We start from the raw sequence: 27,171 nt of genomic DNA on the forward strand, positions 1-27,171 counted from the left end.
TACTCAGCCTTCTTCTCCTTTAGTTTCTCCTAATAAATCAATCAAAAAGTTAGAAACGAAATATATAATAAAAAGGAATGCAACATAACTTAACATTATTTAAAACTACTAATGACGAATTAAACCATTATAATTAAACATATAAATGTTTATAATAAATCAAATTTTATTAAATAAATATACCATAATTTCTCCAGCTTCGGATGTCATAGGAGATCTATCTTTCTTCCTATGCGTAATCTCAAAAAGCTGAAGGCGTCTAACTTTTTGACCAGACGAGACTTCCTACAATATAGTAGTAAAAATATTATTTAATAGTAGAAAGTCATTAATATTTGATAGAATTAATAAATTCGTAATACCTCGGCCTCAGCTACAGAAGCAAAACTTCTCGACCTTGCGTGTGCGTGAATTTTTGTTTTTGTCTACTGCTTGTTCCAACTCGCTCACGGTCCTACATAATGTAATTATTATTACGTATATAGTAAACATTATATACCGAAAAATTTATAAGAATTTGGAAGTACGTAATACCTCTCCTTTCTTTAAATTCCAGAATCTAACCGCATCTTCCCATTGGTACCTCAGCATTCCCGGCAGGACATTTCGCAATTTTTCTTCGAGGCTTATGTCTTTCTTAAAATATTGCTTCTTCAAAGTGCTTTTATGGTCTCTCCATTTTTTACCCAATGCCTTCTTGATATAGTCATTCGAGACCTCTAAAGCAAATATCTCCTAAAAAAACACAAGTTTAGAATGTAAATATAAATGAAACTTAAACCAAAGTATTATAAATAACAATTAGATGTTTTGTTACCTTAATATTATCGAGAGCTTGATTTTTTTTGCTATCAACCATGTGATGCCATGATTCATAGTTGATGGGCAATATATTGGCATTTCGTGCTATAATGCCCAAATAGCCTACTAAAAGTCGAGCCTTAGATCCAACAGGCTGACCATGACTGTTTCTACTTACTTTGACACTCTCGACAGGATTTAAGTTGTATAAATCTTTAAGTAGCGTATGTCCTCGACCTCTACGCGTCCCACCACTTTCAGCTGAAAAACGATATGTTATTATTTATATTAAAAATGAAAAAAATTCAATAATAAAAGTCAACACACATGTAAAATAAACTTAACATTACTTTGAAATTCTGCAGGCTCGTCAAGTGTCTCTGGCACATTTGAAGATCCAATAACTGTCTGCTGTTCACTATTTACTTCTTCTGAATTTGGAGTATTCTGGACAATACATAAATCTCATAATCTTCTTCTACGCATTTTTCCTACAATACACATAAAATAGTTGAAATTTTAGTAACAAATTACAACAATAATAATACATATAAAATAGTTAAATTATATAACATGAGCAAGATTGAAATTATAATATTACATACAAAATCGTAAAATCTTACTACATCATAATTTGTAAATATCTTCATCCACATCCTGACAAACCCATTGAAATTGTATACTAGTACTAGGGATATTTTCATTTAAGTTTTGTTCTGGAAAAGGCAAAGTTTCTGATCTTTCGACGATGTCATCTCTACTTTTATTGCCCATGTCAAACAAGTCTCTAGGGGTGTTTCGAAATACAACGTACCAACCCTCATCAGTCGGATCTTTCGAGTAAAAAACTTTTTTCACTTAAGAAGAAAATACATACGGCTAGTCTATCAATTGTTCTCCAATGTGAATCAATCGAGAGAAATTTACCATTGTAAAACCAAATTGATCGTTTTTAATTCCACGAGCAGTATTAACATCAGCCCAATCACATTGAAATAAGACAACTTTCCATTTTCTATAGTAATCTAACTCAATAATATTAGTAAGAAGTCCGTAATACTCCACATTTCCCTCAACGGGATTACTGTCCTTAGCACTAGCATAACTTGTAATTGAAGAATTAACAACTATTCCACAATTTTGAGTTCTCCTCAATCTCTCGCGATATTTTGTACGAAATCTGAATTCATTGATGATGAAGGCACTATATCTTTTTACTACTCTATTCGGGCCTTGGGAAAACCATTTAACTTCGTCATTAACATCCTTCCCACTTCAAACCTATTGAATCGAAAGTAAATTGAGTAAATATAAATGCTATGAGAAAACATTATTATTTGTCAATAAAAGGTTGAGTTGCATACCATTTGGCTTAACCATTCATGGAAAGATTCTGTGAATAACTTATTAATCTCTCGTTGTTGTAACCTTCGTGAGCGTGAACGAGATCTCAAGATTTGTTTGTACTCACTATGTTAAAAAGAGGTTTAATTGGTTAGAAAATAAACAAATAAAAACAATGAATATTCATCATATTCTAGAACTTACTTGCATAACGGTTCAATTGAATCGTGGTGAAAAAGAACATATCTATGTGCTTGTACCAAGATCTTTCATCTAATTCTGCAATTTCAACTTTACCGATTGGTTCTCCATAACTTTGAAATAAATAAGTTTCGGCAAAGTTGGGATCATTGAGCCCAGCATTTCTACTTGGTCTATTCAATCTTGTTTCAACATCTTCTAAATATCTAGAACAGAAGGTCATACACTCCTCTGCCAAGTAGCCTTCAGCAATTGATCCTTCTGGATAACGCTTCTTTCGATAATAGGACTTCAATTTGCTTAGGACCTAAACACGATATACAACATTATCAAAAGTTGTAACTAAATGTATAGAGGTGAATGAATGAATACTTTACAAATAAATTAGCACCTTTCTATAGGATACATCCATCAATAGAAAATCGGTCCTCCAATTATTGCTTCACGAGGGAGATGGACTACCAAGTGCACCATAATAGTGAAGAAAGAAGGTGGAAAGATCTTCTCCAAATTGCACAAAGTCAAATGGCTCGATCCTGTACTTTCTCAAGTTCTTCAACATCCAAAACTTTGTCACAAATAGCTTTCATTATATTGGAAAGTTCAATTATACAGGACGTAACCTTTTTTGACATACTGCACCGTAAAGCAAGTGGAAGTAAATCTTGCATCAAGATGTGATAATCATATGATTTTAAAGAATATAGTCTTCGATCTTTAAGACTCATACATCGAGATATATTTGATACATACACATCTGGGACCTTTATATCCTTCAACACTGTGCAAAATACTTCTTTCCCTTCCTTCGACATTGCAAAAATTGGAGGCGGCAACCGATATTTCACATTCAGAAGTACTTGGGGATGAAGATTACGCCGAATTCCCATGTTAACTAAATCAAGTCGACTTTGAAGATTGTCTTTTAATTTTCCATCGATATTCAAAATTGTCCCAATGATGTTCTCGCAAACATTATTCTCAATATGCATGACATCAAGATTGTGTCGTAAAATGTGATGCTCCCAGTAAGGTAACTCAAAAAAAATACTTTTTTTCCACAAGTCTGCCTCATTAGGATCATCCTCTTCATCAAATTCATCATCAGATTCATCCCTCGATCGTCTCCTTGTTTGTATGTTGGATGGTTAATTCATCTTCCCATAACTGAAATCCATATCTTTTAACATGAACAAGATTTCGGATCCAATGGTCTGCTCAGGAGCTTCTCTAAACTCTTCAGTACTGTCAAATAAAGTCCTCTGAAATCTAAATCTATGATTTCCATCCAACCACCAACGATGCCTTATATAACAGAACTTCTTCCCATTATATAACCATTTCGAACATGTTTGCACAACACAATAAGGACAAGCATAACATCCTTTGGTACTCCAACCAAATAAATTGGCATAAGCTGGGAAATCATTAATTGTCCACAACAAAGCTGCACGTAAATTGAAGTTCCCCTTTCTTAACACATCATATATATCAACCCCCGACCATAATTGTTTTAACTCTTCAATAAGTGGCTGCAAATAAATGTCGATATCATTTCCGGGACCTTTCTCTCCAGGGATAATCGTAGATAATATAAAAGAAGATTGCTTCATGCAAATCCATGAAGACAAATTGTAAGGAACAAGCACTACAGACCAAGTACTGTAGGAAGTACTCATGATTTTAAAAGGATTAAAGCTGTCAGCTACTAGCCCAAGCCTCACATTCCGAGGATCGCTTGCAAAGCTTGGAAATTTACTGTCAAACGATTTCCAAGCTAAAGAATCAGTAGGATGCCTTAATAATCCATCATCGGTCCGTTCTTCATTATGTCACCTCATAGAATCGGTTGTCTTTGACGACATGAAAAGCCTTTGAAGTCTTGGTATTAGGGGAAAATATTGCAAAACCTTGACTGGCTTCTTTCTTAATTGTGCCTCACCTTCATTCGCATTCACATCTTCTGTATTCCCATACATCCAACGAGACTTACCGCAAACACTGACCACCCCAGCACAACATGCAGTCATTTGGGCAACTATGAATTTTATCGTACCCAAGGCCCAAATCTTTTATTAGTCTCTTCATATCTTGACAAGACTGGGGGATTTTTGCAAACGGAAACATCTCTCTCAGAAACTCTAGCAGCATTGTAAAAGAGTTTCCGGTCCACCCTCCCAAACATTTTAAGTGAAATAGACGAATGCAGAAGGACAATTTAATTTAATTAGGTAATTTAACAATAAAATAAAAGTAAACAAAATATTTTTCGTGATTAAATTAAAATAAAATAAAATATTTAAAATAAAACTTTAAATACAATTTAATTTAATTAGGTAATTTAACAATAAAACAAAAGTAAACAAAATATTTTTCGTGATTAAATTAAAAAAATAAAATATTTAAAATAAAACTTTAAATACAATTTAATTTAATTAGGTAATTTAACAATAAAATAAAAGTAAACAAAATATTTTTCGTGATTAAATTAAAATAAAATAAAATATTTAAAATAAAACTTTAAATACAATTTAATTTAATTAGGTAATTTAACAATAAAATAAAAGTAAACAAAATATTTTTCGTTATTAAATTAAAATAACATAAATATTTAAAATAAAACTTTAAATATAATTTAATTTAATTAGGTGATTTAAAAATAAAATAAAAGTAGAAAAAATATTTTTCGTGATTAAATTAAAATAAAATAAAATAACATATTCAAAATAAAACTTTAAATACAATTTAATTTAATTAGGTAATTTAAAAATAAAATAAAATATTTAAAATAAGGTTGGAGAAAAAATCGGCCATTATTGTTATTTTAATAGACACGCAAGCTACAGAAATAAAGCCATATTTGTGTTATTATCCAATTTAAGTTTGTATGAAAAATAAGAATAATAATAATTGATATTAAAAATAAAATAACATAATCAAATCTTTACTAGGTAATTGAAACAAATTTATAGGTGGAAGTCGCATTGTTTAGTGAATGAAATGATTTCTATGGCATCAAATTCAGTTTTGCTTCCATATTTCATTTCAAAACTATATATTATCTTGTTCACAACTAGCTTGTACAAAAGAACATGATAATAAAATTTTACTAAAATAGGATCATGGCAAACTGAATGGCAGATAACAGAAAACATAAGGCAGAAAGCTAGATGGCAAATGTAAAGTAAGTAAAATGATCCAATATTTGAAAAGAAAATCAGGAATTAAATCTATACAAAATCGGAGTCCCAGAAGATTAATTTTTCCAAAATCATCATGATAAAACTATTATTGATGAGAATTTTGAACTAAAACGTACTTTAATAATTTCAACAAGCTGGTCTACTCCACTCTCACCAGCAAACAGAGGCTGGAGTCAAAAAACTAGTATTTGTTAAGTAATTTAAAGCGAAAATGCATAGAAATAAGTTAAGTAATTTAGCAACGAAACATGTACCTAGAACAGATGTCAATGGTTGTGGTGTATTTAGTTGCAGCAAATATTAATTTAGGTGCTCGATAGTACCTAGAACAGATGTAAGATTATTAGAGTAGCACCAAATATATTTCAGTTCAAGCAAATATAAAAAAATTATCAATATCAGTACCAAATATTACTTCGAAGATTAAATGGTAGCTTCAGTTGAACCAATAGTTGCAGGAGGAGCAGGAAGCATTAACTATAATAATATTGTTTTAAATATATCAGTACCAATATTGATTCTTTTTCATTAAAAACCCAGGCTTATGTTTTAAATCTATACATCCTTAGAGCTCTCGATAGCAACAGCTTTTAGGATTCGTAAATCTACCTGTGCAGTAGGTGTAAGAAAAAATACTTTCACTGCATGTTTGTTACGGAAAATCTCATTTTATATTCAAACCCATGTGACAGTAGTAAAGAACCTTGATGCTGCACTTGAGTTTAGATGGACAACAATGGACTTTGAGGAGTTATATACAATGCACGGAATGAAAAAGAAAAAAGAAAACAACATAGAAAAGAAGACTTGCATAAGTTAATCTACTCTACTCTAAAAAATGACATTTGGTTTAGATATCCCAAAAACTCAAACTGCAGTTCCAGATAGATCCATGATTTAATTAATGCACAAAGTATTTGCAACTATCGGAGATAGCACCATCATATATATAAATATGCATATATATATTTGCCCTATAACACTGCAAAAGATGGAAGTTCCAAGGCAAGCATATGGATTAAAACAAATAAGTTGTACGTTAAATACTTGTTTGCAAGACTCTGTGGCCAGCACAGGAAATGGGAATGAGCTTAGACTCTTGCAAATCCTCTGTGATTTTCCTGAAGCATGTATTCTTTCTTCATTTCTTCCAAGACAGCATCATTGTTGCTGCCAAAAAAAAGAGAAACTAAGTTCTTCCAAAATCTCATTTTATATTCAAAAAATTATTTAGCTGTTGAATAATACAAATAATAAAGAAAATACACTGAGTTAATGGAAGCAGCAATGAAAGCAGCATTGAAGTAAACCCTACAAGTTTAGCTAGTGAAAGACGAGTTCCTACTTCAATTAGAGAGTGTGAAAGAAATGAAGAATAAACCCTACAAGTTTGAGGATTCCACAGTATTGAAGTACTACCATTCAAACCCAAAATTTAAGATCATCATGTGCCGAGTTAATGGTATTCACCTTATGTTCTGTCAGTGTTCTGAAACTACACAGTACACATTAAACGTACACACAGATATGACACCAGTTTGAATACCAAATTTCGCAGAAAGATTTACAAAAATTAACTCTTTATGTCAATTCGAACACCAAATAGTAGGACCCTATTTGTTTCTCTCTTACCCTGTTTCTTGTATTCTACCTCCCCGCCAAGATTAACATGAAGCTCTTACTAATTAGAACACAAAATCAACTCTTTATTGCATTCAGCATACCAAACTAATACTAATACACAAATATCAGTAAATACCCTAAATCTTACCTTGAACTGTTTTCTTCAACCCCAAAGCCAACTTCTGAAACCCTTGCCTTTCTTAATTCGATTTTCTATAGAAGAGAAATCAATGGCCAGTGGGAAGGGTGAATTTTAGGAATTTCAAATTGGGGAAGAAGGGGTTATTTTCGGATGTTAAATTGGGGAAAAAAGGTGATAAAACTTTAGGGATTTGGGACTAAGGAAAAGAGGGGAAATGAACTGGGGAGAGTAGTAGTGTTATCGTGTGGGTAAAAAAGAAGACAGCAAAACGACGCTGTTTTGCCCAAAATAATTTAACATTTGCGGCGTTTTTATCATAGCGCCGCAAAAGGGTAACTTATTGCGGCGTTTTACCAAAACGCCACTAATAAACTAATAAAACGACGACGTTTTCATTTAAACAAACTAATCTTTAGCGGCATTTATACACTAGCGCCGCTAAATCCAAACCCTATTGCGGTGCTTTACAAAAAACGCCACTAATAAATCCTACAAAACGGCGCCGTTTAGTTTACAACATGATGATTGCATACATTTTGCGGCGTTTATAAAAAAACGCCACTAATGCCTTTAAAAATTAAATTTATTTAGTATATAAATAAAAACAATATAAATTAAAAAATAATCAGTTATATACCCAAAAACTTTAAAATTATTTTAAATAATAGTATTTTAATTTTTTTCATTTAAATAAATAATTTTTTAAAATTTAACTAATATTTAAAAGAATTAGATAAAATTTGAAATCTTGAAAATTTGAAATATTTAATATATAAATTAAAAAAATTAGTCATATACCCAAAAATACTTTAACACTAATTATCCTAAACCCTAAACCCTGTCCCCTTAATGCCTTAACCCCTAGACACCTAAACCCCTAACCCATAAATCATAAGCACTAAACCCTAAACCTTATCCCCAAAACCCCTAAACCATACACCTCTAACCATATCCCCAAAACCCCTAAACCATAAACCCTTAAACCCTTAACCCTTATCCTTAACTCTTGACCCCTAAACCATAAACCCTAAACCTCAACCATTAAACCATAAACAATAATCCCTAGATTCATAATCCATAATCCATAAACCTTAAAATATTAACTCATAAACCAGAAACCCTTAAACCTTAAACCTTAAACCTTAAACCCTAAACCTTAAACCCATAATCCCTAAATCCATAGTCCATAAACCTTAAAATATTAACTCATCATAAACCATAAACCCTAAACCACATACCCGGCCTAAATCATAAACCTTAAACTATAATGATAATTAATTCAATATTTTAAATTAATATTATCTCTTTTACGATTATATACGAATTCATTTAATATATAAATTGACAAACAATCAGTCATATACCCAAAAAGTTTTTAAATTATTTTAAATAATAGTATTTTAAATTTTTCATTTTTTACATATATTTTTATATGTTTTTATTTTAAAATTTTTTCTCTGTGTCATTATTTTTTTCTGAAGAATTTAAATATTCAATTAAAAATAAATTGCATTTTAATTAATATAAATAAACCATTAAAATAATAAATACACAGATAAAATGTTTTTTGTTGCGTTTTCTGAAAAATCGCCGCTAAATCACGATCTATAGCGGCGTTGGTCAAAAAGCGCCGCTAAATGCCTCTAAGGCACAACAGAAAACGACGGCGTGTTGATGAATTATTTTGCGGCGTTTTTCAAAAAGCACCGCTAATGGTCGATCTATAGCGGCACTTTTGTAAAAACGCTGCTAATAACACTAAAGCTCAACATAAAACGATGGTGTTCAGCTTTACTTTTTGCGACGCCGCTAATGTTCAATCTATAACGGCGTTTTTGTACAAACGCCGCTAGAAACATCGCGAAAAACCTGTTTTGATGTAGTGATTTCAACAATTGGATGATGTGGCCAAACATGTCACCTTTAAAGCTTAAACCATAAACCTTAAATTTTTAAAATTTAAACAATTATTTTTTTAAATATAAGAAATATACATAAATTATAAAAATTCAAAAAAATTGAATATATAATTCATAAATAAAATAGTTAACATTTAACAAAATATTTTTTTGAAAATTTCAAAAAAAATTAAAAAGTAAAGTTAAAATTTTAGAAATTACAAAAAAAATGAAAAATATAAAAAATTGACCGACATTAACTTGGTGTTAATTAGGTGTTGATTAAATGTTGATCGGACTATAACATCTTGCTTAGCTTAGTTATTGTTGGTGTTATGTGTGGGTCGATTATTGATTAAGTATAAGCCAAAAAAGGCTGATTTACGCTCTATCAGCCAGTGTGGTGTTAAGTGTTTGTTGTCACGCCATGATTGACAAACTATTTGGCTAATTAGGTAGGTCTGTAATGACTTAGATGAAAGATTTATTTTTGGCGAAGGATAAGTCTATATGACTTGGCGAGGTCATTGGGGGAAGCCGCCAATCGGCCGATTCTCTTGGTAAGTGTTGCGTGAAAGATCCTTATGCTTGTATCCACCAGTGGTGGACTATAGGATTGTGGACCCAATAGTCTTCTATTTGAGCATGTGTGTTTACTGTACAATTTCAGTTGGTTCTAGTTAAGATCTAGTTAGAAGTTGACTAGAGTGCAATTGATGTTTAAAGTGGGTTTTGCCTAAAAATTATTATATTGGCACAATAGAGTAATGATTCAACTTTGCATGGTAGCCATGTGTAAGCTGTGAGAGCTGTGTGAGCCATAAATATCGGTGAGGCTTTGATTGTAGGGGTTCTTCTTTTCCTTTCTTTAGCCTTATTCTTATTCTGACTTTTCCCCGTCTAGAAAGAAGTCCTTTACTGGAGAAGAACCAACTAGTGTTCAAATAATAAGAAAAATGTGTGAATTGTAGTGATATTTTTGGTGTAACCAACTCTGTTGAAGTTTTCTGTGAGTATTCCAATCGTGTTAGTTGTCTCTGAGTTTCTTTGAGCCTTTGTATACTATTAAATTCTGGTTATCATAGTTACAAGTTAAGAACTCAGGTAAAACCATCTCTTGGAATGTGGTAAGCTTATGCATGTAATCATCTACATGTGCATGCTTGTGACTGGAAACAGGCACAAATTCCTTGATGTGTAAACTCGGTATCTAGATGTGATGGGCTATTGGTAGGGCATGTTAGTTTATAACCAGAATGGCAAATATGATAGACCACTAGTAAGGCAAGTTAGTTGCTAACCAAATTAACGTGAGTGTTGGGTCTTTGGTACGGCGTGTTGGGTCTTTGGTAGGGCATGTTAGTTGCTAACCATTATGGCGATATGGGTGCTGCTTTTGGTAGGATATGTTAGTTGTTAACCATGACAAAGAGCCCTAAACTCATGGGAACATGCATGTATTCGAAACAACAATGATTGTGATATCTATTCCGTTACATGAATATGGGATCCGAGGTTAGCACAATGAAAATCAATAAAAAGGAAAGATAATGTGAACTCTGAATATGTTGTATGTTATGTGTATTTGTATTTGAGAGAGAAACGTTGAATAAGAACGTTTGATGATATTGCATGTTAAGTGATATATCTTCATTCTGAGGCTATGTACATACATAGTGCATTCAATAAGTAGTTGTGCTTGGCATATAGCATCTGCCCTAGTGAAAAATAGATTTAGTAGTGTGTAAGAACTAGTCTAACTATATTTTTGAGATGTGAAGGGTAAGTGTGGTAGAGATCGTGTTCCAAAAGAATGTGATAGCAAGATAAATTCATATTTTAAATATATTCATTTTTGGCTAATTATTAGATAAATGCTATTAAATTTGAGTTTTTCTTATCAGGAATGAAGTTGGTGTGCTAAATTCAAACTCATACAAAGAGGGGCTAAATTGGAACAAAAAGTAAAGAAGATGGCTTGATTGAAAGATTGAAGATTCAAAGATGACTAGATAAAGATTGAAGAGTTGAAGATTTTTTTTTAAATGGCTAGATAAAGATTGGAGGATTTTTTATATTGTTAAAATTCTGTAATTAGTTTGAATTTAATCTCTAGTTTAAATTTAATTTTTAAAATTTTGATTTATTTAGTGATAATATTTAGGAAAAATCTAGCTAAATTTTAGCACTAAAAGTGTGTATAAATACTTAGTGGCTACAACCAACTAAACACACACTTTGGCCTTTGGCATTTAATAAATTCTTTATTTTCCCTCCTTCCTACGCCTCTGCATTTTCCATTCTACTATTTCATTTTTTATCTTTTACTTTCAACCTTTATTGGTTTAATTGCCTACCAAGCCCTTCCCTTTCCCACTTTCCACAATTCCATTTAAACCATTTATTTTCAAACATGATTCCTTTCATGATTAACTAAGCCCTTTTTAACCTTAGCCCGTTCATCACTTTGACAAAGTAATCGTGAGATATGAACCCACACTAAGTACCTTGCAATTCAGTATTCGCTATCTCTCTAGTATATGGGATAGTACAAATTCGTCCTTAAAAGTTGATTTGATTTCAATTCAAAAAGCACACGTTAGGTTGGAATCGTTTAGCTTATAGTTGGGTAGTTGAGTCGGCCATGTTGTATTCAAAATCCTGCAAACAAATTGGCGTGTTCAATTCGAAAGCTAGTTGGATTCCGTCAAAGGAGATAGTGATTGGATTTAAATGACCCACACGGTTGAGGCCGCTAATTCGAGTTAGGCTTTTCAGATCGCAAGGCTGTCGAAGTTTTAAATTATAGGTACGTTCCATGTGGTTGGAAATTTGACAAGGGTCGATTTGCAGGTGATATGGGATCGACTACTATAACCGGCTTATCGCTTGGAAGGGAAAATCTATTTCAATGATCGATTGAAAATTAGAGTACACCAAGGCTAAGGCTAAGATTTAAAAATATTTTATTTACCAATTTATTTTATTTTGCTTAATTTATTTTGCAATCATGTTTTTGCTTTATTTTATATACATATATTTTTATCTTCTTTCAATATTATTATCTCTATTAACTAAAACCCCCTTTTTTATTTTCCAACATTGCAACATACAGGTCGCGGGCATGACTGTTATCACGATAGGAATTCTAGTCACGAGAAAGGCAAAATTAGATAACCAGTCTCTGTGGATTCGACCCTACTGCTCTATATTTCAATTTACTGTTATTTTTGTCGTAAGAATTTATATTTAGTAGTTTCGACACCCATCAAAAAGTATCTGGTCTGTTAAGTCAAGAGTTTTGTAACGCCCCAATTTTCAGGAATTCTGTGAATGTTGGCATAGGTTTAATTATGTTAGTGGGCCTCTAGAAGGCCCAAGCTTAAGATAGAACCCAGCAATTTTAGTTAATTTTTGTTCCATAAGAAAAAGGGGGTGAAATTATGAAATAGAACCTATGTGAAAATGTTTGAAAATGCTATAGGCTAAATTGAAGTGGCCAAATAAATAGGAGTGCAAAATAGGAGGATTTGCATGACAAACCTCCCATTTTACATGAAGTGGCCAGCCATCATGTTGTTGTAGACAATATGAGCACTTGATATCCATAATTCATGGTACAAATTGATAATGGGTTAGGTAAATGTTCCATGATAATAGATTAGGTAAATATTCCATGATAATGGGTTAGGTAAATGTTCCATGATAATGGTTTAGGTAAATGTTCCATGATGGGCATTTCATGTCTTTTGTATTAAAGAATTAAATGGATGAAATATGAAATTTTATTAAAAGAAAAAGGGGTGAAAAGAACAAAGTTTTGTCCATCTTTGTTCATCATAGTCGAAAGTTAGAGAAGAGAAAGGAGAGGAGAAAGCTCTTGAATGTTCGGTCACTTGGGGAAGAAAATTGAAGGTAAGTTCATGGTAGTTTACTTCTATCTTGATGTTCATGAGTTCTTCTTGATTCTACCTTAACTCTTGAAGCATATTTTGGTTTTTAGTTGTGTTGTGAGCATTTAGTCATGAATTAAAATGAAGGAAATGGTTGTTGTTTCATGTTCTTTTGATGAAAAATGGAAGATAGGTGAAGTTGAGCCAAACAAATGAGCATGCATGTGCCTTAGATGCTAAGGGGAAAAATCGGCTAACATGTTGTGCTTTAAAATAATGAAATGGAGATTATACTTAAGTAAAATCATAGATATGTGATGATTGATCGGTGATATACATGTTTAAATAACAAGCATGCAAGTTAGGTGTGAAAGAGTGATTTGGTAATAAATCTGCTTGTGACAACAGCAGTAACGTGACTTTGGAAAATCACCATAAATTGTGGGAGATGAGTTAGAAGCTGCATAAATTATGTAATTAAAGCTTAATGAGTCTAGTTTCAAATGGAATAAGCGAGAACATATTTTGAATTCTGTACAATGATAAATTTGATTCGTAATGAAGAGTGGTCAGATTAGTCAAACAGTGAAACATGGGAAACTTTAAGAAAAATCTGGTATTGATTGGCCATGCCAAAAATTCTGAAAATTTTATGGATATAAGATATATGAGTCTATTTTCAGGAAAAATTAACGGCACTTGATTTGGAGTTTCGTAGCTCCATTTATAAATGATTTAGTGACTCTTGCTCAGGAAGACAGCTTGCAGTGAAATTATGATTATGTGGTAAACATTGACAAAAATTTGTTAATGAGTTACTTATTGATTTCTTATAAGCTTACTATGATCTGTAGGTGTGGTTGGCCGAATATTGTAAGGGGTTAATACGTAGTTTGTATTTGAATAGTTAGATTAACGTGTTAGTAATCCAATTGTAGGCGGTTCGTGTGTGGATCTCGTCAGCATATCATCGCAAACAGGTGTGTAACTAACACCCTCTTTCTTAGTTTGGATCGGCAAAAGTCGAAAAGCCGAAATGCCGAAAACTGGTATTTTGTAGATTTGTGAGTGTACGAATGCTCGTGAGGTAAATCGATTAATGTTTTTGGTAAGCTGCAATGTTTGGACTGCAAAGTGCATGATTTCTGTGCCCTCGATATTTTTGGGCTTAATGGGCCAAAATTGGAATGATGGGCCAACGGGCCCAATTCGGTAAGAACCCTCGGTACGTGATTTTGTTAGTATGTGAAAAGTAGGAATATGCATGAAAAACCCTAAAATAGATAAATTACTGAAATACCTCTAAAAGTGGAAAATTTACAGTTTTACCCCTAGTAGATAAATTACCGAAATACCCCTAAGGTTAAATTGACCTAAATGCATGTTTGACTGTTGTTATTTACTGCATGCCATGTTGTTATTATCCGATGCATGGGATTGGGATATTGACGGAGGAAGTACTGAAAGTGGCTTGTCCACGTACTGGAGGCTTTGCCTCAATTTACTGTTAACTGAGCAGCAGGGCTGCAACTGTGGAGTGTTAGGCTGGGTGGGTTGAGCTATTCCCCACATGGAGTGTAGGGCTGGTACGGGTGAAGTGTAGTGGTTAGTGGGTTGAGTAGTCTCCCCAAATGGGCTTGCATATGTTATTGATGTTGCATGTATTTTGAAATGGGCCTATAGGCCATACTGTTATCTGAATAAGGGGCTAAGGCCCAGTTTATTGTAATCTGAAAAGGGCTCTGGTCCTGTACCACTGTTACCTAAATGGTCTTAGGCCCAATAGGCTTGAGCTGACTTGGGCTTTGAATGGGTTTTCCTTACACACTGAGTTTCCCCAAACTCACCCCTTTTATTTTCATCCACGCAGGAAATCCCCAACCATAGTGGGCTTGGAGCTGTGAGGGAATTCGGAGTGGCCACCCGTTCTGAAAGTTTGATTTTCTTCTGGTGAACTGGACATCCTTTTATTTACGTTTGAAGTTTTGGGTTTTTAAATGTAATAAGGCCGCTTAATTATTTTTGATGGTTTTAATATGTATTACTAAGATAGGTATTACTTATTTTAACTGTTGAAATTGGATAGCTTTAGGGCGCGTTTTCAAAAACAACAATTGATTTCAAAATAACACGACAACAAGCAAACCTTCCGCAATGAAAGTATTTTCCAAAATTAATCACTTTTCCTAAAAATGACTTAATCAAATCGGTTTCCTAGAAATATCCATGACGTTAAGGTGTAGCAATGGCGGTATGCATGTCTAGGATTGGATCCGAAGGGAGCTTGGTACTTAAGCAGTCCGATGGACTCACCACCTCTTTTCCGGTTTCCTACCTGGTGCACAGCTTCCATTCACTTTAACCTATAATGAAATTATCTTTTAAAACACTAAGTAAGTTTTTCTGGATCAACAATATAAAATGTTTTGAACGCTTCAATGTGGCATGTCGGATCTGGTCATAACGTCTGGGCCGGGTTTAGGGTGCTACAAGTTTTTTGTGAAAGTAGAGAAAAAAATGTATTCGCCCAGTATTAGAGTTTGTCTAGGGATACTATCCTCCACGGATAAGTATTCGCCACAAATCTATGTTGAAGAGTACACCCATATGTACCTGCGTATAGAGTGTCAACTTAGTAAATTGTGTGTATGTTTATATTTATGTTGTATTATCCCTACTCTTGTAATTTGTCTGAGAGGGGTCGAACTCTTTTAATTCTAGAGCTCACTAAGTTCTTCTGAACTTACTCCATTTCTTTCCCTTTTTCCAGGTGGTACTTCGTCATAAAGCTTGTAGAAGGGACTCAGTCAGAAGGAGCTACCTCTACTGTGAGCTTCGCTGGTGTTTGTTTTGTAACTTGCATATATTTTGAGGGGTGGCGTGTATTGTTGTTTTGTAATCAAGATTTGTACTAAAACGCTTCTTTATAAACCTCTGTTTTAAAAGCATGTTACCCTTGAGGGATTGGATAAGCTTTGATGAAGTTGGTATATGAGGTATTTTCTAAATGTTTCACCAAACTAATTTAAACGAGGTTTATCGCTAGTGTTGCTTTTGGGATTTTATGAAAGAAACTAACTCATCTGCTATTTATGAAAGTTTGTTAGATTAAATTTAAGGCTTCTGCCGAAATTTCATTATTAAAAATGTTTATATTATATATCTTATACCTATTTTGGTTGTTTTAATATTTGAAAATTTTGGGTTAAAGCCCTTGTATCATCCCGAATTAGGGCTTAGTTGAAACAGTGATTTTAGGACCACAAACCCGACACAGTAAAATTTGTTTTTATTATATTTTTATGGTCTACAATTTCACAGGATGATTTCGTGAAAATTTCGTTTGAAAATTTTGACGTTTGGGCACTCAATTTGGTCAAAAGGACTAAATTGTAAAAAGTGAAAAGTTGAGTTCTACATGTTAGAGGTGTCTAATTGTTATGAAATTTTAAATTGGAGGCCCTTAAATGGTAATTAGAATTGTTATGAAATTTTAAATTGGAGGCCCTTAAATGGTAATTAGACCATTGGATAATTTTTTGGACAAAATTGGACATGAAATGGGTGAAATAGAATACTTTTAAGTTAGGGGCATTTTGGTAATCTAGTAATTAAAATGAATTAAAAACAAAATTAAAAGCCAATTTTTGTCCATCTTCTACCCCATGGTTGAAACTTGCATGGAGAAGACATATCTATGATTTTTCAAGCTTCCAAGCTCGATTGTAAGTCTGTTCTAGCCCCGTTTTTAATGATTTTTATGTTTTTGAAATCCTCGTACAAGATCTACTCATTTCTACTCATATTTTGAGCTAGGGTTTGTGTTTAAAAATTTACCCATGGATGGCATGCATGTGTTTTGATGTCCAATGGTAGAAAATGAATGTTAGGTGTGTAATAAACGACTTTTACTAAGTGATTTTCGGTTAAATTGTCAAAAAGGACCGCTTTGCAAAAGTTACAAAATTTGTCATAAAAGTGTGATTTAGTGGAAATTAAGGGGTGCTATAGTTATGAAAATGATTCGGCTAGGCTTAAAATGCAAGGAAATTGGATAAAAATCATTTTACAAGCCTTGGGGAAAAGTGCAAATATGTGAAATTGTGCAAATATGTGAAATTTAGGGGTCAAAATGCAAATTTGTAAAAACATGATTTTTGGACCCATATGAATAATGTGACTAATTATTAAGCTAAATGTGATATTATAGATCAAAGAAAATGAGGTTCGGGCATAGATTGGGAATGAATGAGATTATGGACTAAATCGGAATAAATAGCCGTGCTCGCATTCCAAGTAAGTTCGTATGTCAATAATAATGCAATAATATCATTATTTGTGCTTGAACTTAATTGATGTGTTAACATTATGTGGTGAATATTTATATAGTTGATATGATGATTATATATTGTGACAAATGCCTAAATGTAATTATGTGCAATGCCATGTTTATTTCATGAATATGAGAATGGTGAATCTATAAGTATGAATGATATTATGGTCGTTGTTCACGACATGACAAGCAAGTACGATAAGGATGCTATATGCAAGTGAGGAAAATCCCTTTTGAACCTTAGGAATAGTTTAGGATACAAGTGACATGTTACTAGGAATTTAGAAATTCGAGCTCACTGAGCAGTCAGAGTTCGTGATATATGTGAGAATTTGAACTTATTGAGTGGTCCAAGTTCGTGATCTATGTGGCATCCGAGCTCGTTGAGAGGTCCAAGTTCATCGCATCCATTTAACATTCGAGCTCGTTGAGAGGTCCGAGTTCATTATAGATGTATACATGTTATGAGGTAGCTTTGGCTACGTATGTATATATGGCACTTAGGTGCAAGTTTCCGTGTATCCAATAGTATTCCTAGTGTTCAATGGGTAATGTAATGAATGTGATGAAAGTCCCGAAGAGGGCATGTTAAAGTGGTATGGTTATATGATACATTACGATGAGTACAAGTACGTATGCTAAACTTATGAATAATGCCTTGGTAAAGATCGAATTTAGATGAGCAAGTATATATGTGTATATGATAAGTAAGCCAAAAGGGTTTGAATGATGAATAATCTTTATGTGAAATTGAACATGAAATCCATGAAATGGTAAGTTCATAATTAGTTGAAAATGAACTTATGATAGTTACCATTATATTGCACTAAGACAATGTTGGACATTAGCAGTTGTGTGACTTTGAAAACCACAAAAAATTGAGGAAATTGAATTAGAGACGGAGTAAGATATGAGATTAAATCTTATTGAATCTAGTTTTACATAGAAGAAACGGTGTAAGCAAAAGAGTTTCATATTATGAGATATTTGAACTTTTGTGAGACAAAGTCAGAGTGATTTCGGGCTCCCCTGTCTCAAATTTGAAAAATCACTAAAAATTGTAAAAATATTATTAATTGAAACCCGTACTATGAGATAATCGATTTTTAGTAAAGAAAGGTCGAAGGTGTCAAGCAGCAGAATAGGGGTAACTTTAAAGAATAAACTATACTTATTGGCTAGACCAAAAATTCTGGAAATTTTATGGTAAACATATATATGAGTCTAGTTTCAGGGAAAATTTACGGATCTTAATTTGGAGTTCTGTAGCTCCAGATATAAATAATTTAGTAGCTATGACTTGAGAAAATAACATGACCAGAAAATAAGTAAAAGTGTAATTATGATTATATTTCCATGGAATCATGTTGATAATTTGCTTATTATTTTCATATGGACTTACTAAGCTTTAAGCTTACTCCTTCCTTTCCATTTCTTTAGTGTTGACAGGTTAGCTCGGGGTTGGAGATCGTCGGAGGCAACCTCACACTATCAAGCTACCTCCTTTGAAGTATTGATGAATCTTAATGCCTTCAAGTGAGTGGCATGTATAGGAACTTAGTTTTATGATAAATGATGTTATGATTAGCCATATGTATTGGCTTATATTGATTCATTGTATATAGCCATGAGATGTGGCTTATAATGATTGTGGCTTGTAAGCTTAATTATCCATGATAAGTTCTAATGCTTGTGATGCGATGATGTGTTTATACTTGTGGGATATGTATGGTTGGTATTATGACATATATGCATGATGGGTGCTTCTTGACCGATCGAAATAGTCATAGCCACGTGGTAAATGTATAATATGGAAATAAGTTGATAATGTTTGAACATGAATACTTGATCTTGATTGAAGCTACTTGATAAAATGATGGTTATGAAAGTTTGGTAAAAGTGGTCATCAAATGACAAGGTCAATGAATATAGAATTGTTGTGGGCATGATGGAGACACACGGGCGTGTCCCTGTGTCTACATGGGCGTGTGAACCTGTTTCAGGAAAATTTTTCTAAGTCTCCCCAAAACTTTCTAAAGTTCTCGATTTAGTCCCGAACCACCCTGATGTATGTTTTAGGCTTCGAAGGCCTTTATAAGGGACAATATGCATGTGTTTGAAAAGTTTTAATTTTGGACGAAATTTTGTGACTCGATTTTGCATGTTTGTGAATGTTAAGTCTGGTAATGCCTTGAACCCTGTCCCGACGTCGGATACGGGTAAAAGGTGTTACAGCCCTAGCTTGGTTAAAATACGTCAAAAGAAACATAAGAGTTCAACTGAGTACAAGTCTACTTTTTGTGCAACGCCTCAGCTTGTTGTTGTGAGATGAGGTGTTGCACGGACTTTGATCGGTGTTGACCGGTCAATTTTTGTTTCTTCTTTAATTTCTAAAATATTTTTTGATCTTTTATATTTTTAAGTTTTTATAATTTTCTAAACTTTATCATTTTTTGTAATCTTTTGAAAATTTAATCATTTTTATTTTCATTTTTTGAATTATATATATTAATTTTTTATAAGTTTTATATATTTCTTTTTTTTTTCCTAAAAATTATTTTTTAATTTATATATTTTTTATTTTTACAAAGTTTAGAATAATTAAAGAAGAAAGCATGTGTTGTTTCATTGGCCTCATGTCATCCTAATTTGGCAATGCCATTCAATTATTCAAAAGTTAACTGTGCTAATCATAGAGACCAATTTATATAACAGATACCAATTATAGAGATTAATGTGATAAAAAAAGAGTCTAAGAGCCAACTTGAGCAAAGTTGCCAAGTTGAGACCAATCTACACACTAAGCCTTTTGAAAATAGGTAAAGTTTCTAAAAGAAAAAAAAAGAAGAAAGATAATACCAACAATCCCTAAATTTTGTTTAAAATTACATTTCAATCACTCAATTTTCAAAAACTACGTAATAGCAACTAACATTATTGAGTTATTACATTTTGGTCACTCATCCGTTAACTCCATAAAAGGATGATGTGGCACATTAATTTAGAAGGTTAAGGACTAATTTGGCCTAAACTATATCTAAACTATAATTTTTTATACTTTTAACATTTTTCTTTAAAAAAAAATCATGTTTGCAACTCCAGGGAGGAAATAGTATATTTACCCCTCTTTATATATAGGAGTTACTTTAACAATTAACTGAAATAAAATCTTTATAAATCTTTAATAAATTTTATTATTTTAAAAATATTTATAATAATTTTTATATTTTTAAAATTTTTTAGAATTATTATTAAAAATGTTAAAAGTATCAAAATAACATTTTAACTATAATTCAAAGGTCAAATTAATTATTAACAATTCGAATTAATGTGCCATTATCCTCTTAATAAAAGTTATCAAACAAGTGAAACGTAATTTTAAACAAAATTTAAGGACTATTGGTATATTTAACCTTTTAATTTTCCGAAATATAAATTTGCCCCGATACATAAACAGCCTACCACTAAAAGTCTAAAACCAAGAAATCAATATTGACCCAAAAAGCCCAAAATCAACAACAACAATAACAATCAGAACGAAAAACCCATCTATAAATGTAACTGACAAAACCCTAATGCTCCCCTTCATTTCCCTAGAAAGAAGAAAAAAAAAACAGCAACAGCAGCTGCGGGAAAAGATGGTTTCGGGGTCAGGGATCTGCGCCAAAAGGGTGGTGGTAGATGCAAGGCATCACATGTTGGGAAGGTTAGCGTCGACATTGGCTAAGGAATTGTTGAATGGGCAAAAAGTTGTGGTTGTAAGATGCGAAGAAATTTGCATGTCGGGTGGATTGGTGAGGCAGAAAATGAAGTACATGAGGTTCTTGAGGAAGCGGATGAACACTAAACCTTCTCATGGTCCTATCCATTTTCGTGCTCCTGCTAAGATCCTATGGCGTACCATTCGTGGGTATGTTTCTTTTTTCTCTTTTTTTTATAAAAGCTTTTTTTATGGGATTTTAAAAATTTTCTTTTGTTGTGAAAGGAAAGGAAGTCAAATTTGGGGGGTTTTGATGCATTGTAATTAGGGGAAAGTTTTATTATGAATATTTAGTTTATACCTCACAATTTGTGTATTTTACTGCATTTTGGCCGTGTTTAAATTATTTTATATTGATAATATTAACTATATGTCAATAAGCCTGTAGTTTAACAAGCTTACCCCTCTTCTTATAAAAATAAAAAAAATCAAAATATATAGAAGATTTTTACTTGATTATTGTTGTGCCCGTATTATTTGTGTAATGTAATTGGGGAAGTTTTATTGTAAGTAATTGGATCGATTAAAATATTTTATATAATTTTTGATATATCTATTCATGTAATTATGTGTTTGTTATTTTATTCGTTTTGTATTTGTGTAATAATTATGTAATCGTGTATTATCCAATGTTTTTTGGTCTAATTCGGATGATTTTAGCCTCTTTTGAGGCGTTTTTATTGGGAAATAGTCTGTAGTGGAGTTTTAGTTTGTTTATTTTAAGTTGTATAAATTTTATTTCGAATTTCAATTAGTTTGGTTTATTAAATTATACCAATATGTAACTGAATTAATAGAATATCGATTTTCATAATTGATTAATTTCAAAACTGAATCAACTGGACTGCAATGGAAATCAAATTTGTTATGATTGTTTATTGCTGAATTATGCTTTGTGTTGCAGAATGATTCCTCATAAGACTAAGCGCGGAGCAGCAGCACTTGCTCGTTTGAAGGCTTACGAAGGGATTCCAGCTCCGTATGATAAGATAAAGAGGATGGTTATTCCCGATGCTCTCAAGTGAGTTTTGCAGGGCTGTTTTCTTTCCCGGAATGTAGAATTCGATTCCCCTGCTTCAATGATTAGTTACATTGGATGTTTTTAATTGTTTCATTGGGTTTCAAATTAGGGTTTTGAGGCTTCAGAAAGGACACAAGTATTGTTTGTTGGGCAAGCTCTCGTCAGAGGTCGGATGGAACCACTATGACACTATCAAGGTGAAAACCCATTATCCTACTCGGATATTTTAAATATGGAATTGTTTGTCACATTTCCAATATTTATAGTTTATAACATTATTGAACTTTATGCTTTTATTCTTGTTCCCTCCAGGAGCTTGAAAGGAAGAGGAAGGAAAGAGCTCAAGTGGCATACGAGAGAAGGAAGCAACTCACTAAGCTCAGGGTTAAAGCCGAGAAGGTGGCCGAGGAGAAGCTTGGCACGCAGTTGGAAGTTATTTCTCCGATCAAGTATTGATTCATCTGGGTTTAAGTTTAATGCATCTTTTTGAGTAGCTCGTAATTTTGTTGTTCTAATCTTTTGAAGTAGATGTTAATGCTTACATGCATTTGGAGGAGACTTTTTTTTTTCCCCTTTGAAAAACATGTCCTTTTACTGCAAAAACACCACTCAGATTTTGGTATCTGATTAGAACAGTATTTTCAGACATAAGTTTTGGTTGCTTGAGTTGTCAGTGTTACACTTGTTCTGGATTATATGGTTATCTAAATATATGACTAAAAATTAAGTCTGTTTAGAAACATATATTCGACGTACGTTTTCGATTTCGGATATAAGTTGCGGTTTATTTCTTCCCTGCAAACGCTAATCAAAAAGAAAGGCATATTCTTTTCTGCTACTAACCTTAATTAATTGGGTAAACTATTAAAATAGTCTTACATTACATTTAATCATTTAATTATTTGTTTGAAATTTTATGTTTTAGTCATTTATATTATCTTGAGCTGTTAATTGTTATTAGTGGGTGTAACAGTAAGATAATGTAACATGTTAAATCATTATTTCAAATAAAAATTTTAAGTTAATTTATACAATTGATATCTATATTTTTACATTTTGAGTCATTAATTTTTTTTATGTTTTTATAACTTTCTTTGTTTTTATTTTTATTTTCCATTCTCTTGTGCATATGCTTTCCTCTCTTCTCCATTTCTCTTAACATAGTTTTTTTTTTAATTTTTTATGTTTTTCATTTGTTAAAATTAGGTCATTTTACCTAAAAAGGCCTTTTTCTAAATTTAATTACGAAAATGGGCCGTTTTTGGGTTATTTATTGGATTAGGTTATTTTTCATGAAAACGCGTTTTCGTTAGTGCATTTTCAGAGGACGTGTTAGCAAAACACTTTCTTGATGGAGCGTTTTGTCCATGTCAGTATAAAACGCTTCTTTGAGGGCGTGCTTTGCTGATGTGGACAAAAATGCTTCTCAGTGAGGCGTTTTGCCTGTGTGTTTTTAGGGTTAGGGTTTTTTAGGGTTTAATTGATTTAGGGTTAGTGTTTTTAGGATTTAAGGTTAGGGTTTGTTAAGGTTATGGTTTTTTAGGGTTTAAAATTTAAAGGTTTTAAGAAAAAAATTAATTGAATTGGGGTTTAAATTAACTATTAATTTTAAATACTAAATACTAAATTAGAGTTTAGGATATTAGGGTTAATTGATTAAATTTAGGGTTAATTGATACATAATCGTTTAAACATACTATTTTAATATTTTATTTCTTATAATATTTTAGTAAAACACCCTGAAATAACTCTTAACGTGTAAACAACAACTTGGTAATTCGATTACTTCAGTGTTTAGGTTTTTTTCCCTTATCAATGGCTTAAATCATTTTATTCTTGATCCACCAGCTAAGTTTCTTTTATATTGTAACAAGCTCATTTCTGATTTTTTTTAATTATTAATTTCCAATATATATACACGAAAAAGAAATTCTCAAAGATAACATGATTGTAGCATATATACATATTGGCGTTATGTTAAGTTTAGGGTTTCGGGAAAAAATTAATTGATTAGGGTTTAGGATTTTAGGGTTAATTCATTAAATTAACTATTAATTTTAAATACTAAATACTAAATTAGAGTTTAGGGTATTAGGGTTAATTGATTAAATTAGGGTTTAGTTTTTTTAAATAAATTTGTGTTTAGGGTATTAGAAAAAACATAATCCTAAATACTAAATACGAAACTACTATTTTGTTATGTGTATATATATTTTATTTAATACTTATTTGTGCTTCCGATCATTGGTCTAATAGAAGCCATATATTTTCGAGAGAGGTAGGTATTCCAACATAACTCGCGGAATGGTTTTACCTAATTAAATAAATTTTTAGCAAACAATTATATTCTAAATTTACGTAATAATTGTAAAATCTAATATAAAATTTACCTCATTATGAGTGAAAATGTATATGGGTGGTCCACTGGAGGACGTAAAAATGGAAAGCAAAACCGTGCCCATGATTGCAGTAGTGATAGGCAACCTTCTATTTTGGCTTTGTTCGATCGCGTCGCTTCGTACATTTCCTTGTACAATGTTGCCAACACAGCAGACCCCCAACTCAATTAGTTGGCTGCTCTAAAACCTACGAGTTTCAACAGCCATATAAGATGTACGAGGTTTCGTGACAAGCCCGGCATCAGATAACCTCCAATCATCTCAAGAATGTATGCCCGAGCATATTGTATTCTTTCGAGTTCAGTGGAATCATTATCCGGCTCCGGGAATGTATCTTATAACCAGCCTATCTCGATCCGACCTCCGTTAATATTATCCAGTATAGCACCCAAAAGCTCGTAGCATACGGCTCCCTAATCAGTAGATGATGCGGACCCGGTGACTGCCTACCCATCCACCGGCAATCCCAATTGCAAATGCACGTATTCTAGAGTGAGTATACTCTCCGCATGGAAGATGAAAAGTGTGCGTCTCGGGTCTCCACCTCTCTATCAACGCACTGATTAGTTTCGGGTCCAACTTGCACCCTCGGCCTATTGTGGCCACGTGCCAAAATCCCGCTTCCCGCAAGTAATTCTCGATCAATGGCGATGGATGACCAAACATGTTACAGATGTAGCATTGCAACACCCGATCTACAGACTATTATAAAAAATTATAAAACAAAAATTAATTAAAATTGCATAAATTAATTAATGCAAACATCATAAATGAAAAAAAATCAAGCAGTATTGAAATTTTAATTATAATTGCATAAATGAATAAAATATCAAATAGTATTGCAAATTTAATTAAATTTGCATAAATTAAAAAAATATCGAATAGTATTGAAAATTTAAAATTATCACTTACCATTGTCATTTGATCAACGGAGATGTGCTTATTATCGAGACGGATTAATTCTCCGGCCATTGCTAACACGATCGGATTTTTATAATTTAAAAAAATTAAATTCAAAAAAATTTTAAACAAAGAAATTTGATAGAATTTTGAAGAATTTTGATAGAATTTTGAGAAAATTTCAATGAAATTTGATAGATTTTTGAAAAGAATATTGAAAGAAGGTTGAGAATTATGAGAGAATTGTATGAAAAATAAATGAAGGGAAAGGAATTTTGAGAGAATTATAGAAATTGTGAGAGATTTGTGTGAAAATGATTTGGTGGACTTTTTATAGTTTTTTTTTTGGACCATTGGAAGCCAGCGGTCAAATTTTTGACCCTTACATAGGCAAAACGCTTCCCTGGAGGAGCGTTTTGCTGACGTAGACACTAAAGCGCATTGACGTCAGAGCGTTTTTAAGAAAAATGGCTTAATCCGGTAAATAACTCAATAAACGGCCCAATTCTGTTATTAATGTTTAAAAACGGGCTTTTTGGGTAAAATGACCTTAAAAATAGTCCACATAGTTTTATTTTTTGAATAATTTAAATTTTTTTATTTATATGATATCTATATAAACACTTGATGATAGCGAGTTTTAACATCATTTTCTTCTTCATTATTGTTTTTCCATCGATACAAATGTCCACCCTCATTGTAAGACTGTTACGAAAGCACCCATTACAACCATTTGTCAATTTTAAAATAAAAATAAATTGACTAAGAGAGATCGTTCTGCATAAATTAAAAATAGAAAACATAAAAAGCAAACCATACGGCAATAATGAAACTAATAGAAACAACAGCGAAAAACGAAAAAAGGATGGATCGAAAAGAAATGTGAATGATGTTAAAATTCATTGTCATTAAGTGTTTATATAGATATCATATAAATCAAAAGAAAATTAAAATTTTCAAAAAATAAAAGTACTAATGACTAGTTTTAGCAAATGGAAAACATAGAAAAATTATGTTAAGAGAAATAGAGAAGAGAGGAAAACAAAATGAGAGAGAACCATAAGAGAATGAAAAATAAGAAAGAAAAAAGAACACTAAAAGAACTTAAAAAAAATTAAATTAAAATGCTCAACAAAAAAAAATAGGGACCAATTGTATAATTTAACCTAAAATTTTTGTTTGAAATGATAATACGATAACGTGACTAAAACATAAAATTTTAAATATAAATAACTAAAATGCAACTTAAGATAAATAGAAATTACTATTTTTAGTAGATTACCTAATTAATTTGATATTTTAGATTTTTAGGTTTGGGTGATTCGATTTTAATCATTGCGTTTCAGTTTAAGACTTAATTAAATTTAAACAAATTTTTCGGAATGAATCAGATATAATTAGAGATGGGTACTGATGGATCCGTTGCTCAAGACAACAAATTTGTAGGATATTGTTAAGATGTTTAATTTGTTTTAGAATATGATGCTTGTGATTGACTTCAATTTACAACTGATTAAATTTATGAAAATAATCAAAATAAAAATTATTATAAGAGTGATTATTTTGTGTGAGTAAAATTTAATTCGATTTGAAAAATTCGATAAAAATGTAAATTTTGAATTAAATAGTCTGAGTTATTCGGATAAACTCGAA

At 32.1% G+C, this 27,171-nt stretch overlaps 1 protein-coding gene and 2 long non-coding RNA genes across 4 annotated transcripts; 1 reads left to right on the forward strand and 2 right to left on the reverse strand.

Moving 5' to 3' along the window:
• Nucleotides 1–817: 817 nt before the first annotated feature.
• LOC107906058 (uncharacterized) lies at nucleotides 818–7,676 on the reverse strand. Of its 2 annotated transcripts, none has more exons than XR_001686653.2 (5): nucleotides 7,321–7,676; nucleotides 6,588–6,719; nucleotides 5,804–5,872; nucleotides 1,152–1,292; nucleotides 818–1,062 (listed from the first exon to the last, which is right to left on the reverse strand). It is a non-coding gene; the product is annotated as an uncharacterized lncRNA (long non-coding RNA). The 2 variants fall into 2 exon arrangements; XR_001686654.2 differs by having other exon boundaries at nucleotides 6,597–6,719; nucleotides 7,321–7,667.
• Nucleotides 1,634–2,209, reverse strand: LOC121218536 (uncharacterized). Its single transcript, XR_005914914.1, has 2 exons — nucleotides 2,166–2,209; nucleotides 1,634–2,082 (listed from the first exon to the last, which is right to left on the reverse strand). It is a non-coding gene; the product is annotated as an uncharacterized lncRNA (long non-coding RNA).
• A 13,227-nt stretch (nucleotides 7,677–20,903) lies between the features above and the next one.
• LOC107902325 (60S ribosomal protein L13a-4) lies at nucleotides 20,904–22,961 on the forward strand. The gene is made up of 4 exons (XM_016828534.2): nucleotides 20,904–21,348; nucleotides 22,103–22,219; nucleotides 22,329–22,416; nucleotides 22,532–22,961. The coding sequence occupies exons 1-4, from the start codon at nucleotides 21,014–21,016 to the stop codon at nucleotides 22,673–22,675; spliced, it is 684 nt and encodes a 227-aa protein (XP_016684023.1). The 5' UTR covers nucleotides 20,904–21,013; the 3' UTR covers nucleotides 22,676–22,961.
• Nucleotides 22,962–27,171: the final 4,210 nt, after the last annotated feature.

This window comes from Gossypium hirsutum, chromosome A03 (assembly GCF_007990345.1).
Source record: "Gossypium hirsutum isolate 1008001.06 chromosome A03, Gossypium_hirsutum_v2.1, whole genome shotgun sequence".
Taxonomy (NCBI): Eukaryota; Viridiplantae; Streptophyta; class Magnoliopsida; order Malvales; family Malvaceae; genus Gossypium; species Gossypium hirsutum.